Raw genomic sequence first — 14,325 nt, 5'->3', positions numbered from 1 at the left:
AACGTTTTCTGAGAATGGGTAAAAATATCCATGACCAGCTTGTACTCGTGTTCTCACAGCTGCTGTCAACAGCAGCAGAGCAATGGTAAGAGATTTTTAAGAAAAGAATTGGGAGAGGTTAAAGGCACTTTGTCCATCAAGGCCATGTTCTCGTAGCCACAGCCACAGTAGGTGTGGGATACCAGGTATTCTTCAACCATCACGTTGGGTTTCACTCAAGCCCTATTCAGAAATGGAATGCAATGAGCGGAATAAATCAACCAGCCTGCTGAATACTTTGCCCAAAACCATGTGTCCAGTTAGGGAGGGGAAAAACAATTTTACTGGATTCAAAACTTTTATATCGTTTGTGGAACTATAGAATAAAAAAATCCCTTCTTTCATTTAAGCATATGAATAAGTAAGCAGGTCAGTTTAAACACTTAAACCATTATATTAAATATACTGTATGCCCTGAAGGGGGAACTTGTTTAGGCAAGGGGAGGAGGAGCCAAGACTTCTGGGTTTTATTTGGATCCGTCTGTTCCTCAGTCTCCCCTTTCTGTATAATGGATCCAGCATCTGACTGCTGCCCATAGAGTTTGCGAGGCTTAAAAGTGCACGGCTATGTTTTAAATTAAAAAACCTGTAAACCTTTGTGTTGAGATTGCAGCTAATTAACAATATGGTCAGTAGAGTTTAAATACCAATTAACAGTATGGATGCTTAAGTTAGATGAATACCAATCCATGTGTTGAAAGGCTACATTTAGTGGTCCTTGTATGTCCTGAAATACCCAAACAGTGCAAGGAAATGCCTTTTCTAACTTGCTTTAAATGGTAGCAATGGGTTCATTATGTGAAGCAACACACAGAACCCAGTAAATCTGGGTCTTGGCTTATAAAGAGGAGCCAGTTATTACCTACCAGATTTTAAGTGATGTAATGGTTTTTCATAAATGATCTCTATAGGCATCTACATTATTAAATGCCTTTTGATGTTGAAGATACTTTTCGGGCCTGTCTGCATAGCCTCAGGACTGTACAGTGGATGCGTGGCACACCCACTCTGCACCTGTCGCCATTTGGACCAGATGCAACAGAGCTGCCTTCATGCTTGAGAGAGAAGTCACTGCCACAGGCTTACAAGGCCACCACAATACATCTCTTATGGGTGGCAGCGGGCACAGAGTGGGTGTGCGGCCTGCTTTGGTGTAGACTCCTTGGCACAGTCCAGAGTCAATGTACATATGCCCCCAGTTTCTCTTATTTAATGTCCATAAAGCACTTCAGAGGAAGGTGCTGTATACAGCATGGCTCACTTGGGTAGACAGTATTAAATTACACTGCCTTTGTGTCTTCCACAGTACAAAACTTTCTCCCAGGAGAAGAAAGCCAGTGGCTATAGTGAGGAAGAACTGGAGGAATCCTACGCCTTCCTTCTGTTTGAAAATGAAGATGGGGTAAAGTAGATGGTTTATTCAACACGATATATTTGACATCTGCGTGCTTTCACTTTCAATATGGCTTCTTCCTTACTGAGTTGTGTGTAAATGGTTTAGTTTCCCTTTGTAATCTCCATTGGTTGTGTAGTATGAGTAACTCATTGGAGAATTTCTCTGATGAGGTGGATCTCAGCATGACCCTTGATCCTCAGTGATGGATTTGAGTCCATCTTTGGATCTTTTTGACACTTTTTTTTTTTTTTTTTTTACCTTGAGTCCATCCTTTTTGGTGCTTTTTTTGACCTAGTGTTCTTGTTAGGGTTTGAGTGATAGCAGGCCCTACAGCACTGTACAGATGCATGGGAAAGCATCTCCCATAACTCAGTGAGTTTGCAATTAAGCACAGGCTTGAACACCACAGCTCAGGAACACCCTTAGAAGACAGGAGCTTACTCGCATGCTTTGGAAGAAAGTTGGGGAGGCCTACACAAAGAAAAAAACAAAAATGGTTGCTGATGTGCAGTACTGGTTGCTGTCTGCCAACTTTCTCTCAAGTCTTTCATATAAATGTATTTACTCTGCATTAAGTCTTTGTGTGGTTATGCTAAGGAAGAACAGTCCCGTTGTTCTTTAAATTCATATCCTAGCCTTTTTGTAGTAGCTTCTCCATTAACTTCTATGTAGCTAGCCCCTTCCTGAATCAAGCGAGTCCAGGGCTTCATTTCTCTTGTTGCAAAGTCTTCTCTGGCAAGGTGGAATTTCCCAAAATTTCCCTTAGCCCTCTCTGTACTGCTTGGCAATAAGATATTGGCTCCTATGTAATTAAAACCTTTCCTAACAGCACCTTACAAATGAGTCTCATCAGTTAAGTCCTGACGCATAGCCAGGAGCTCTTTCCAGCAATTTCACTGAGCATGAGAATGCTCTTTATTTGTTCCATCGCTGGTGTCTTACAGACATAATAAGAATTAATTGATCTGCAGTATTTAAAATGTACGTATCTGCTGGCTGAAAACACGTTTGCCGAATGTCATAACTGTAGCTTTTGACAGCCAAACACTGCATCTTTAAATCGGATAAATAAATAAGAATTCCCTTATTTTGAAGGCAACAGAGGTGTGTCGGACAGGACTTCGTACAAACACCAGTTCCATGACCACACTGGGTGATCCAGCAAAAGGTAAGGTTTAAATTCAGGTGAGAAATGGTCTTCAAGCAGATCTTTAAAAAAAATAACCAGATGAACTTGTATGACCACATTTTATTTATTTGGAAGACCTTTTAAAAAAAACAAAACACCTGGTATTTCTTACTTTTCAATCGCATTCAGTGATAGCAAGGAGCGTTGTTTTCCTCCAGTAACCTAATTATATATGAATAGTGGTGATACCTTTGGAAGTGACCACCATTTCACTTCTATTTTTGTCTTTTCTTTGACATAAGAAATGGCAGTTGAGTTGATGCAACACATTGGCATTTTGTTATGTTCCTCTGCACTGACCTTTTTATTTATCCAAGCCTCTTAGTAATCCATGCATTCTTCCTGTCATTACTACTTTGAAGAATATTGTGCCTAAGAGATAGTAGGGCTGCACACTGAACAGATCTCAGAAAATACTTGCCCTTCTGCCTCACACATCTAAAACCCTAATCCTGCAAAGAATACCAAGCATGTGTTTACTACCATGATGTATCCTATTAACAACCAACAGGACTCTTCCTGGTATTAACTACCAGGCCCTGAACTATTGGCCTGGCAGCAATATTATATTATAGGTGTCAAAATGACAGAGGTAGGTAGTGCTTATTTATCTACATATATGGCTTAATCCCAGTGGATTGTGAAGGATATTTGGACATGTATAACTTACTCCTATGTCCTCCCAAAAAATTGCATATCAAAAGAAAGTGGTTTGCTACATATGCTTCCACCCCTGTGGAGGAGGATGAGAGAAGAAAGGCTGTCAGAGATCAATCACGTTGCTTCAGGCCCCACTGGAAGGTGATAAGAGCAATATAAGACCTTGTGCGCAATAGTCTAGACTGTGAGAAAAAACTTCCAAACGCATTACAGGAAGTTAGCGTTCACTTCAGGGAAAGGAAGGAAAACACCCTGTGGATTTTTACTCTTTGTTAATATTCTTACCGGTAAATTTTGATTTAAAAAATAACAGGCCAAAAATGTTTTTTGTGGTCATTTTTGTTTCAGATATTTTATTGAAGGACCCAAATATTATTATCTGACACTTGGATTTATCATGTTCAATTTGAAATGAAACAGAAGTAGGCAATAGAGATGAATTGAACCAGTAATATTCAGAGCTAGACTTTACTCATGCAGCAGTAGAGTAGAACAAATGCATAAATCAGAATTCTATATCCAATTTACCCAAAAGGGTTAAAAAAAAAAAAATAGAATCTGAGCAGCTGACTTTTAAAAATTGAAGTTAAGGAGACAAATGGGCTGCTAGTATCTTATTTAATTTTAAATTATTCCTGATAACTTCTCCCTGATGAATGTGTGTCGTTCCCCGCCCCCCGGAAAAATATAATACTAACTATAGTTCCTGATCCAGGAATTGTACCTTCTAGATTCATTGGAGTTGGTCAGGGGGAAATTTGTGTAGTCCAGTGATGAATTGCTGTGAATTTAGACATGCACTTTATTTTGGCACAATAAAAAGTGCCCAAAAATTGATTTCTTAATGCTTTCATGTCCTTGGCCGAATACTTTTTTACCTGGTTCCTTAAAAGTAAGTTGAGATGAATTTTAATTTCATTTTTTCTTTATGTTTTATAGACTAGGGCCAGCCAGGGAACTGTCTATCTAAGATTAAACAGACCGTGAGGCTCCTTTTCTTCTACTCTTTTTAGAAGGCTATATGTAGTCAGTGAACCAGAAACTATTGTTTTCTACACTTCCTTGCAATCTGTGTCTTGACTGTTGCTGGTGGTGGTATGTCTTTAGCGAAAGTGCAGTTGGATTTTCCCATTAAGGGCAAAGGGTAGACTCACAAAATAGGTGACCTATTCTGGGAGGGCACCTAATTCAACCCCTGCTCAAGGTATGATCATCTCTATCCAAGCCATCCTGGACAAGTGTTTGTCTAACTTATTTTTGAAGACCTTGGGAAAAACCTTTTTGCACAATTACCAGATGCAGTGCCTGAAACATCAAAAACAACTTAACTTGCCACAGCTGGAGCATAGGGACAGGATGAGTACCTGTGTTCTGGTACTGAAGCTCATTGAAATCCACTCAAGAGATCCAAGGAAGAGGCCACATCCCCAACTACAGCCGAAACCAAAACCCCACGCAAGTCCATCCTTCCTGTTGCCCAGTGTGGCAGTCGGTCTGACCGTGAGCAGAGGAGCAAGACTCTCTAGCCAGGCACCTCTGGATTTTTTTAAGCCCAGGAGGAACATGAGTATACCCCAAATTCCTTGGTTGTAATCAATACCCAGTTCTTCTAAGGCAAAAAACTCCCCCCACTAATACCTATAGCAACAGCTTCTATGTAAAGCTCCCTTTTGTCCTGTCAGCGTTTAGGGTTATTTTACATCAAGACTAATGTATTTGCAGAAAGAGCAAGGGAAGGAATTACGGTAATCTGTCTTGAGCCAATGACTTTTTCTTTCCGTTTCCCTTTATTTAGCCTGGACAACAGCTGGATGAAAAACAGGGGGTCACAACACAGCGGGCTGAACTTTTTTGTAGTTATGTAAATTCCAGATTGAAAGCTCAGCCCCTGTTAACCCCTTCGGTTCTAGGCTGACACAAGCAGCTCTTTACACTCCCTTTCCAATGCAGTTGACCACATGTGGCCCCAGTCTTGCAAACTTCAGCTTATAAACAGTGGGGTGACTCACAGAGCCTAGGCTTGGTAGAAAAGGAGGTATATTTTAGTCAGCCTTTCCTGTAATGACAGTTGCTCTGTCCATAACCTTTATATAACAGTTTTATATGTGTATACAGTTATATATGTAACAATGCACATGCGCTGTGCTGACCAGGAAAATATGGCAGGGTGCAGATGGCAGATTCTTAAGGGGATTATAGGCTTGGCAATGCTACACTCGCTAGCACCACGACTGAAAGAGACATGGGAGTCATGGTCAAGATGAACATGAGCCACCAATGTGATACTGCAGCCAGCAAAGGGAACAAAACTCTGGCTTGCATGGTGCATCTCAAGCAAGACCCAGGATGTCATCCTCCCACTGTATTTGGCCTTGGTAAGGCCACAGCTGGAATACTGCATCCAGTTCTGGGCTGCACAATTCAAGAAGGACATGGAGAAGCTTGAAAGAGTCCAGAGGAGAGCCCCACACATGATCAGAGGGCAAGAGAACAGGCCTTATGAAGAGAGGCTGTGAGCTATGGGACCTCAGCCTGGAAAAGCGCAGGCTTAGGAGTGACTTGGTGTCAGCTTGTATGTACATCAGGGGGGTGCATCAGGATCTGGGGGAACATCTGTTCACCAGAGCACCCCAAGGGATGACAAGGTCCAATGTCACAAACTCATCCATGGCTGTTTTAGGCTGGACTTAAGGAAACACTTGTATGGGAAACAAGCAGGAGGAACTCACCCTCCTGCTAGCTGACACCAACCCGGACATAGTGGGGATCACTGAAACGTGGTAGGACTCAACACATGACTGGGCGGTGAATATCAAGGGCTATAGGCTGTACAGGAGGGACAGGATAGGAAGGAAAGGTGGGGGCATGGCACTCTGCATTAAGGAGGAATACCCATCCTCATCAATTAACAAAGAATCAGAGGAAGGGCACTCTGAAGTGCTTTGGGTCAGAATACAAGGCAGTCAAGGGGAAAGAGACTTAACAGTGGGGCTTTACTGCAGACCTCCCAACCAAGGGGAAGAGCTCGACTAGGAATTCTTAGGTCAGCTCACGGAGATAGTGAAGTCTAAGGACGTGGCTGTCATGGGGGACCTGAACTTCCCGGACATCTGCTGGGAAGAGCAGTCAGCCAGGTCTGACTGCTCACGTAGGTCCCTAGCCAGAATGCAGGACCTCCATCTAACCCAGGAGGTGCATAGCCCCACCGGGGAGATGCCTTGTTGCACCTGGTGCTGGCCACAGACAGTGACCTGGTGAGGGGGCTGCGGGTGCTCGACCACCTGGGTGACAGCGATCATCGCCTGCTGGGATTCATCATCCAGCGCGAGGTGGCAAAGACCTGCAGCAAGGCAGCAGCCCTAGATTTCAGGGGGGCAAACTTCAGTAAGCTAAGGAGAATAGTCGGGGAAGCACTGAGGTCCCGGGGAGGAGGGGAGTCAGGTGTCCGAGGAGAGTGGTCGCTCCTTAAGGAGACGATCCTCCAAGCCCAAAGGGAGGTAATCCCAATGGGGATGAAAGGGAGCAGGAGGGCACACAAGCCCCCATGGCTCACCAAAAGCATCCGGGAACGTCTCCTAGCTAAAAGGGAGGCGTACACCCGATGGAAAGGAGGGGCTATCACCAGGGATGACTACACTGTGGTTGCTCAGGGATGCAGGGGGGCAGTCAGGAAGGCCAAGGCAGAGATGGAACTGGGACTAGCTTCCCGGATTAAGGACAATAAGAAGTCCTTCTTTAAATACATAGGGGGTAAAAAGAAGGTTCCGGGTAATGCGGGGCCCCTGCAGGACATGTTAGGAAATTTGGTCGTCACACCAGACGACAAAGCCTTCTTTGCCTTCATCTTCCTAAGCAGGGACCGGAACAGTCACGCCCCTGCTGGGCCCCCCTCAGCCCCAGGGGAGGCAGACCTAGGCCAAGGGTTAGTGAGGAACTGGTCAGGGAGCTTCTGGAGGGACTGGGTGTATTCAAGTCAGCCGGTCCGGACGATCTCCGCCCTAGAGTACTAAAGGAATTGGCCGAGGTCATTGTGGGACCCCTGGCACGGCTGTACGAGCACTCGTGGTGCTCTGGTGTGGTGCCAGAGGACTGGAATAGGGCCAATGTGGTTCCCATCTTCGAAAAGGGGAAGAAGGAGGACTCGGGAAACTATAGGCCAGTTAGTCTTACCTTGATCCTAGGCAAGTTGTTTGAGAAAATTATTCTGGCGCACGAGGGGCCAGCAGGGGATTTCATGCTTAGGGGCAAACAACATGGGTTCATCAGTGGCAGGTCCTGTCAGACCAACCTGGTGGCCTTCTATGATCAGATCATCAAATCCATAGACGCAGGGGGAGCAGTGGACATTGTCTTCTTGGACTTTCAGAAGACCTTTGACACCGTCTCTCACCCCGTTCTTATTAAGAAACTGAGGGACTGTGGTGTTGACACCCACACAGTCAGATGTGTCGCCAACTGGCGGGAGGGCCGCACCCAGAGAGCAGTGGTAGACGGGTCATTGTCGACCTGGAGGGACGTGGGCAGTGGGGTCCCCCAGGACTCAGTCCTCAGGCCCGAACTGTTCAACATCTTCATCAGTGATTTGGACGAGGGGGTAAAAAGCACCCTGTTCAAATTTGCTGATGACACTAAGATGTGGGCACACTAGAAGGGAGGAATAGGCTGCAATTGGCCCTAGACAGGTTGTAAGGGTGGGCGGATAAGAATAGGATGGGATTCAACACTAATGAGTGCAAGGTGCTGCACCTGGGGAGGAAGAGCCAGCACCATACCTACAGGCTGGGGAACTCCCTTCTCATCAGCACAGAGGCAGAAAAGGATCTTGGAGTCGTCATTGATGCCAAGGTGAACATGGGCCGGCAGTGTGGGGACGTGGTCAGGAAGGCCAACTGCACCTTGTCGTGCATCCACAGATGCATCTTGAGCGGGTCCAAGAAGGTGATCCTCCCCCTCTGTGCGGCACTGGTCAGGCTGCAGCCAGAGTACTGCGTCCAGCTCTGGGCACTGCACTTCAGGAGGGATGTGGACAACATGGAGAGGGTCCAGAGGAGGCCACTCGCATGATCAGGGGGCAGCAGGGCAGGCCCTATGAGGAGAGGCTACGGGACCTGAACCTGTTCAGCCTCCACAAGAGAAGGCTGAGGGGGATCTAGTGGCCTGTTATAAACTAGTCAGGGGGGATCAGCAGGCATTGGGGGAGTCCCTGTTCCCCCGAGCACCGCCAGGTGTGACCAGAAATAACGGTCACAAGCTGGCAGAGGGTAGGTTTAGGCTAGATATTAGGAGGTGCTACTTCACCGTCAGGGCGGCTAGGGTCTGGAACCAACTTCCAAGAGAAGTGGTGCTGACACCCCCTGGGGGGCTTTAGGAGGTTAGATGCACATCTTGCCGGGGTCGTTTGACTCCAGTACTCTTTCCTGCCATGGCAGGGGGTTGGACTCGATGATCTGCTCAGGTCCCTTCCGACCCTAGAAACTATGAAAAACTTCTTTACTGTCCAAGCCCCCAAGGTCTGGAATAGACTCCCACCAGGCGTGGTTCAAGCACCTACTCTGGACACTTTCAAGAAACATTTGGATGCCTGTCTTGCTGGGATCTTTTGACCCTAGCTAACTTCCTGCCTTTTGGACAGGGGGCTGCACCCAGTGACTTTACAAGGTCCCTTCTAGCCCTAATGTCTATGAAATCTATGAAATTTTTGGCCTGATAATTTAGTCTACTTGGAAGTGATGGTCTGTGTTGTGTCAGGGTCAAGCGTAGTCTTATGTAGAATTTAGATTATGGTTTGTATGGGATGGTTTGGATGCGGATGATCCTGCCTCAGGCAAGGGTTGGTGGTCCCTTCTAGCCCCACTTCTGTATGATTCTAGGATACTTACTCTCTGGACAGTTGTAAGGGTCTCCTGACAGGGGAATAGTACATTAATGGTGCACAGTAGCCAATCAGCTTTAAACTCACCGCTTCACTTTACTTATTTTGGAGATGGGCTCTCACCCTGTTCCATACAGACAATATAAGGCAGGATCCGCAGCCAAACATCAGCGAGCATTGTCTCAGCCCATTAAAAGAAGGGACACTTCCAGGTGGCTTCAGTTCCAAATGAGAAGTTTTGTTTTTCGGAAAAGAAACATTTTCTGTAAGACTGTGCTTTTCATGAAGACTGAAAGGTTCTTTATGATTCCAAATTCCTCAGAAAATAATAGATGCCATTTTGTTTTTTGTTTTTCTTTAAGGGGTTTATATTTCCAAGTATTCGGACTGTCTTCATCCATGCCCATGGTATAATGGAAAATCTGGCTATATTGTCATTTGCAAGCTAATTAAGGTAAGACTCAATCGCCTTTCTCATTTTGGGACTGGCTTATCAAGAATTCCTTTCCACAGCAGATAACCTTGAAATGTTTTGAGTAGGGGTGGCATGTCAAAGCATTACCGGACATCGACAGTATCTATAGCTCTTTCAAAGCCCACTATAGCTCTTTCAAAGCCCATGTGTAGGTTGCCTTGCCTAAGGTCCAGGAGACCGGCATCCTGTGAGATGCGGTCAGAGCTCCTTGGTCCCACCTCAGAAGGCTGTATATCAGTGGGAGATGTGCCTGCGGAGGGCTTCCCATCTAGGTACACCTTGTGTTATGATCCTGTGGTAGCCTGAAATGTGAACTCTACTCTGGGATGCGCTCATGGAGCAGGGTTTGGAATAGTGCAAGGACGCACAGCTGAGCACCAAACCACCCCTGTTGCAAATGCTTAGCCTCTGGCTGGGCATACAGGCCAGACAGAGTTGCCCAGAGCATGAGTTGCTCTGGCTGGGCTGCTGTTCTGGTGGGTATTCCAGTGGCATCCACTCTTCCCTTCTGTCTCTGTGGCACCATCCTGGCATTGGGAAGGGGTGGCAATTCCAACAGATATAGCAAGGTGGGGAGCGGAGTCAACCTGAGAGGGGCAGCATGGGAGCGTGCCCACCTGCTGTGCCTGGCTGTGTTCCCTCCACTGTACCCCCAGGTACTCCCAAATCCTCCCTATCTGCTCCCCTCCTGCACTGGTTGGGGCAGGGGCTCCTGGCTTGTGCTACCCATGCTCCCATCCCCGTTTCCCTTGCTTGGAGGGACTCCAGCATGCAAGCCCCACTGGATTCCTCACTGCTGCTCCAGGAGCTGCATTGAACCCAGCCGCTGGAGCTGGGGATCCTTCCACTGGGGGATTTTGCCCACGGGGAGCTCTCAGCTGTAAGGATGGACAGCAGTGTTGTTACAGAGTGTGGTTCCCTGGGCTGGAAAGGTTAATGGCAGTGCTAATATTCCCCTCCCCTTTAATGCATTTGTCACAGGGGAAGATCAAGGCTGTCCCAGAGAACTACACAAGCAATTACACCAACCCGACTCCCAGCTATGACTGCCATGTGGCTAAGAATGGAAGCGGTGTTTCCTTGAAGACGAGTCATTTTCAGGCCTTCGAGCTGAGTCAGGTACAGCCATTCACAGGGCCCTGACAACCCTGAGCCTGGGATAGGAGGAAGCACTGAAGAAAGGCTCCACTTAAGCCAGTCCCCCTTTCCCATCTGTTTTTTGTTTTTCCTTCCTTGCCAGTATTACGTATATGAATGTTCCAGCCACGGTGTTGCTGAACGCCCTAGGCAGATCTGCCCCTACATCATTGTGGCCTTTCAGTACAGTGAACGTCTCTCAATGTCAGCGTTAGATCCCAGGACCACGTAAGCACCTCCTGAATGCAGGGTTTAGTCCCTTCAACTTGCAGGTTTTTTCCATTTACCATTTTTAAACATTCATCTCTTCCTTGTTTTTTTCTTTAGAACTGAACTTGAGAACAAAGGTAAGACAGCCTCCCATTGAGGTAGGTTCTACAAAAAAAAAAAAAAAAGTTGCCTTTCTTGATTTGCATTTTCTTTTCATTTCCTCTTCACAACTCTCTCTTTTTAATTGTATTTGTAGTATTATACTGTCCGTGGAGGGGGCAGCTGTCTATCCAGGGACAGATTTTATGCGACATTGCCCTCAGATCACCATATAGCACTGTGATTCCAGCACAACTGTAAGTCAGAGCCTGTTTTCTTTTTCTTTGGATACTTGCATAGCAGTAAGGTGGATCATAGAAAAGAATGGCTGGAAAAGACCTCCAGAGGTCATCAAGTCCACCCCTGTACCTGAAGTAGGAATGGGGAACATGCCTTCTGGGGCTGCACTAAAACCGTGATGGTGGTTGTCACAGATGCACCTATTGTCAAAGGTTAGCAAATAGGATGATTTCCAGGCCCAAGAGGGGGGTTCCACCATGAGCTGAACTGTACACAGGACAGTAGGGGATAATAAGGTGAATCTCATGTGGACTGTACTCGTTGCCTGATATTTCACAATATATGGGCATGCTGGGGAGCCTAGGAGGGGAGCAGTCATAATCTCCTCTGGGGGGGGGTTCACTTCCTTCTATACCTTACCAATGTAGGACAGGCAAGGGAAAAGAGTAGGTAAGGCCTGGGTTCTCCTGCCCATCGTACATGTCCTGTCCACTACAGGTGAGCCGGAGAAGTAAGCTGCACTGGGAACAGGATGGGTGGTGTTTTATGCTGTTAGGTTTTTGAATATTGACCCCTCTAAGTTCCTCATAGTTCTCTATTTTTCCAATGGTCAACACAAGTTTGTAACAACACTGATGAAATCAAACTTGTGTCCTACACAAGAGCAGCAGTTCTCAACTGGGGTGTCATGAGATTCTTCTGGAGGTGTCACATATTAGCACTGTGAGGTGTGCAAATGCCTACACATGATTCACAAGATAAATCCAGAGATTTCAAGCAGGAATCCAGTGTCACAAACATTTTTATCTTTGGTGGTGTTTCTGAGTTCTTTGCAATAGAAAAATTGCTCATCTGGGGGGACTTTCCCCCCCCTTATAGTGTAAAAAAAAAAATGACTGAGCTGGCATTTTCTAAGTTTAAAAAGGTTGAAAACCATTGACTGCACTAGAGTGATGGTGAATGAGATATCAAATATGTAAAGAAATGTAACAATTCATATGTGGTCAAAATTGACTTACTTTGAAGACTTTAACAAGTTTAAAGTGTTATTGGTTTGTCTTGTGATTGGAATTAACTCACCATCTCTTCTGGGGGTCAAAAAAGACTTTTTCCCTTCAGACTTATGTTGAGGGGTATACGTTGCTCTCCAGACCGGAGTAGTTCTCTATTATTCAGCTATACAGAAATCTGCTAAGCTCAGATTCAGTGTTTGAGCAAAAATGGAAAGCACTGGACACATGCCTTTGGTCGTCACTGCTTTTGCTCTTTTTCTCTAATAGGCCACCCAGACTGGAAATCAAATGTGTCATGGGCCTCTCTGATTTGAAAACAAAACTACCAGAAGCTGCATTCAGGAAAAGTAATTACACAGAAAATGAAGGTATGTGTTCATATCATTCTCATGAAGTAATGTATTGTTATTTCATTGTTCTCCATGGTGTGATGTTTCTTTGAAACGGTCTGTTTTAGGGCTGGTCCTGTGAAACAGGGTGATACAAGATGCTTCTTGATAATCCAGGTGCAGTCTGGCAAGGGTACCATGTACCCTCAACTTTCACTGAGCTTGGGGATCACTGAGCTTTAGTACACCCTACATGAATCACTCAGTCCTGAACCAACAAGTGCAAACTGGCAGCCAAAGTGTAGGCTGTTTATACAATACAGCAGGCTTTAGTAAACCCAGACAAAAGAGTCTGCTAGGAGCCATGTCCAGTTTTTTTCCAGGGGGAAGAATAACAGTGGGCTTTATAGTTTCATAGTTTCTAGGGTCGGAAGGGACCTGAGCAGATCATCAAGTCTGACCCCCTGCCATGGCAGGAAAGAGTACTGGGGTCAAATAACCCCAGCAAGGTGTACATCTAGCCTCCTTTTAAAGACCCCCAGGGTAGGAGCCAGCACCACTTCTCTTGGAAGTTGGTTCCAGATCCTAGCCACCCTGACCATGAAGTCGCGCCTCCTGATATCTAGCCTAAATCTATCCTCTGCCAGCTTGTGACCGTTATTCCTGGCAGTGCTCAAGGGAACAGGGACTTCCCCAGTGCCTGCTGGTCCCCTCTGACTAGTTTATAACAGGCCACTAGATCCCCCGCTCAGCCTTCTCTTGTGGAGGCTGAACAGGTTCAGGTCCCGTAGCCTCTCCTCATAAGGCCTGCCCTGCTGCCCCCGATCATGCAAGTGGCCCTCCTCTGGACCCTCTCCATGCTGTCCACATCCCTCCTGAAGTACAGCGCCCAGAACTGGACGCAGTCCTCCAGCTGCGGCCTGACCAGTGCCGCACAGAGGGGGAGGATCACCTCCTTGGACCTGCTCGAGAAGCATCTGTGGATGCATGACAAGGTGCGGTTTGCTTTCCTGACTGCATCCCCACACTGCCAGCCCATGTTCATCTTGGAGTCAGTGATGACTCCAAGATCCCTTTTTGCCTCTGTACTGACAAGAAGGGAGTTCCCCAACCTGTAGGGATGGTGCTGGTTGTTCCTCCCCAGGTGCATCACTTTGCACTTGTCGGTGTTGAATCCCATCCTATTCTCCTCCACCCACCCCTGTAACCTGTCTAGGTCCGATTGGAGCCTATTCCTCCCTTCTAGCTTGCCCACTTCCCCCCACATCTTAGCGTTTTCAGCAAACTTGAGCAGGTGCTTTTTACCCCCTCGTCCAAGTCGCTGATGAAGATGTTGAACAGTGCGGGCCCGAGGACCGAGCCCTGTGGAACCCCACTGCCCACATCCCTCCAAGTCGAAAATGACCCGTCCACCACCGCTCTCTGGGTTCTGCCCTCCAGCCAGTTGGCAACCCAATTGACTGTGTGGGTGTCAACACCACAGTCCCCCTTTCTAAGAATTTAAATGAGAAGGAAGGCCTACAGGGCTCTGGGGAGACTCAGAAGACTCCATCTTAAATAAAATATTGCAGATTTTATCAGAGCAGATTTAGGGAAGGGAAAGATCCAGAGGTCCTGGATCCTGGTGAGCGCAGTGGTACTGTTGCAACCCCCAGCCTTTGGTTCC

At 46.5% G+C, this 14,325-nt stretch overlaps 1 protein-coding gene across 4 annotated transcripts in view; it reads left to right on the top strand.

Moving 5' to 3' along the window:
* The window catches only part of TASOR2 (transcription activation suppressor family member 2), a 79,474-nt gene that overhangs the window by 17,450 nt on the left and 47,699 nt on the right, over window positions 1-14,325 (top strand). For all 4 annotated transcript variants that reach the window (XM_090041519.1, XM_090041517.1, XM_090041520.1 and 1 more), the window contains exons 3-10: window positions 1,346-1,441; window positions 2,531-2,603; window positions 9,519-9,610; window positions 10,613-10,750; window positions 10,872-10,996; window positions 11,096-11,115; window positions 11,235-11,334; window positions 12,598-12,698. In XM_090041519.1, coding sequence (XP_089897645.1) covers window positions 1,346-1,441; window positions 2,531-2,603; window positions 9,519-9,610; window positions 10,613-10,750; window positions 10,872-10,996; window positions 11,096-11,115; window positions 11,235-11,334; window positions 12,598-12,698 — 745 coding nt within the window. The remainder of the gene's footprint in view (window positions 1-1,345; window positions 1,442-2,530; window positions 2,604-9,518; window positions 9,611-10,612; window positions 10,751-10,871; window positions 10,997-11,095; window positions 11,116-11,234; window positions 11,335-12,597; window positions 12,699-14,325) is intronic.

The sequence above is a fragment of the Crocodylus siamensis genome, chromosome 4, assembly GCF_052110815.1.
Source record: "Crocodylus siamensis isolate JL-2025a chromosome 4, ASM5211081v1, whole genome shotgun sequence".
Classification (NCBI taxonomy): domain Eukaryota; kingdom Metazoa; phylum Chordata; order Crocodylia; family Crocodylidae; genus Crocodylus; species Crocodylus siamensis.
The sequence above is the reverse complement of the archived record's forward strand: the minus strand, read 5'-3'. Positions and strand labels throughout refer to the sequence as shown.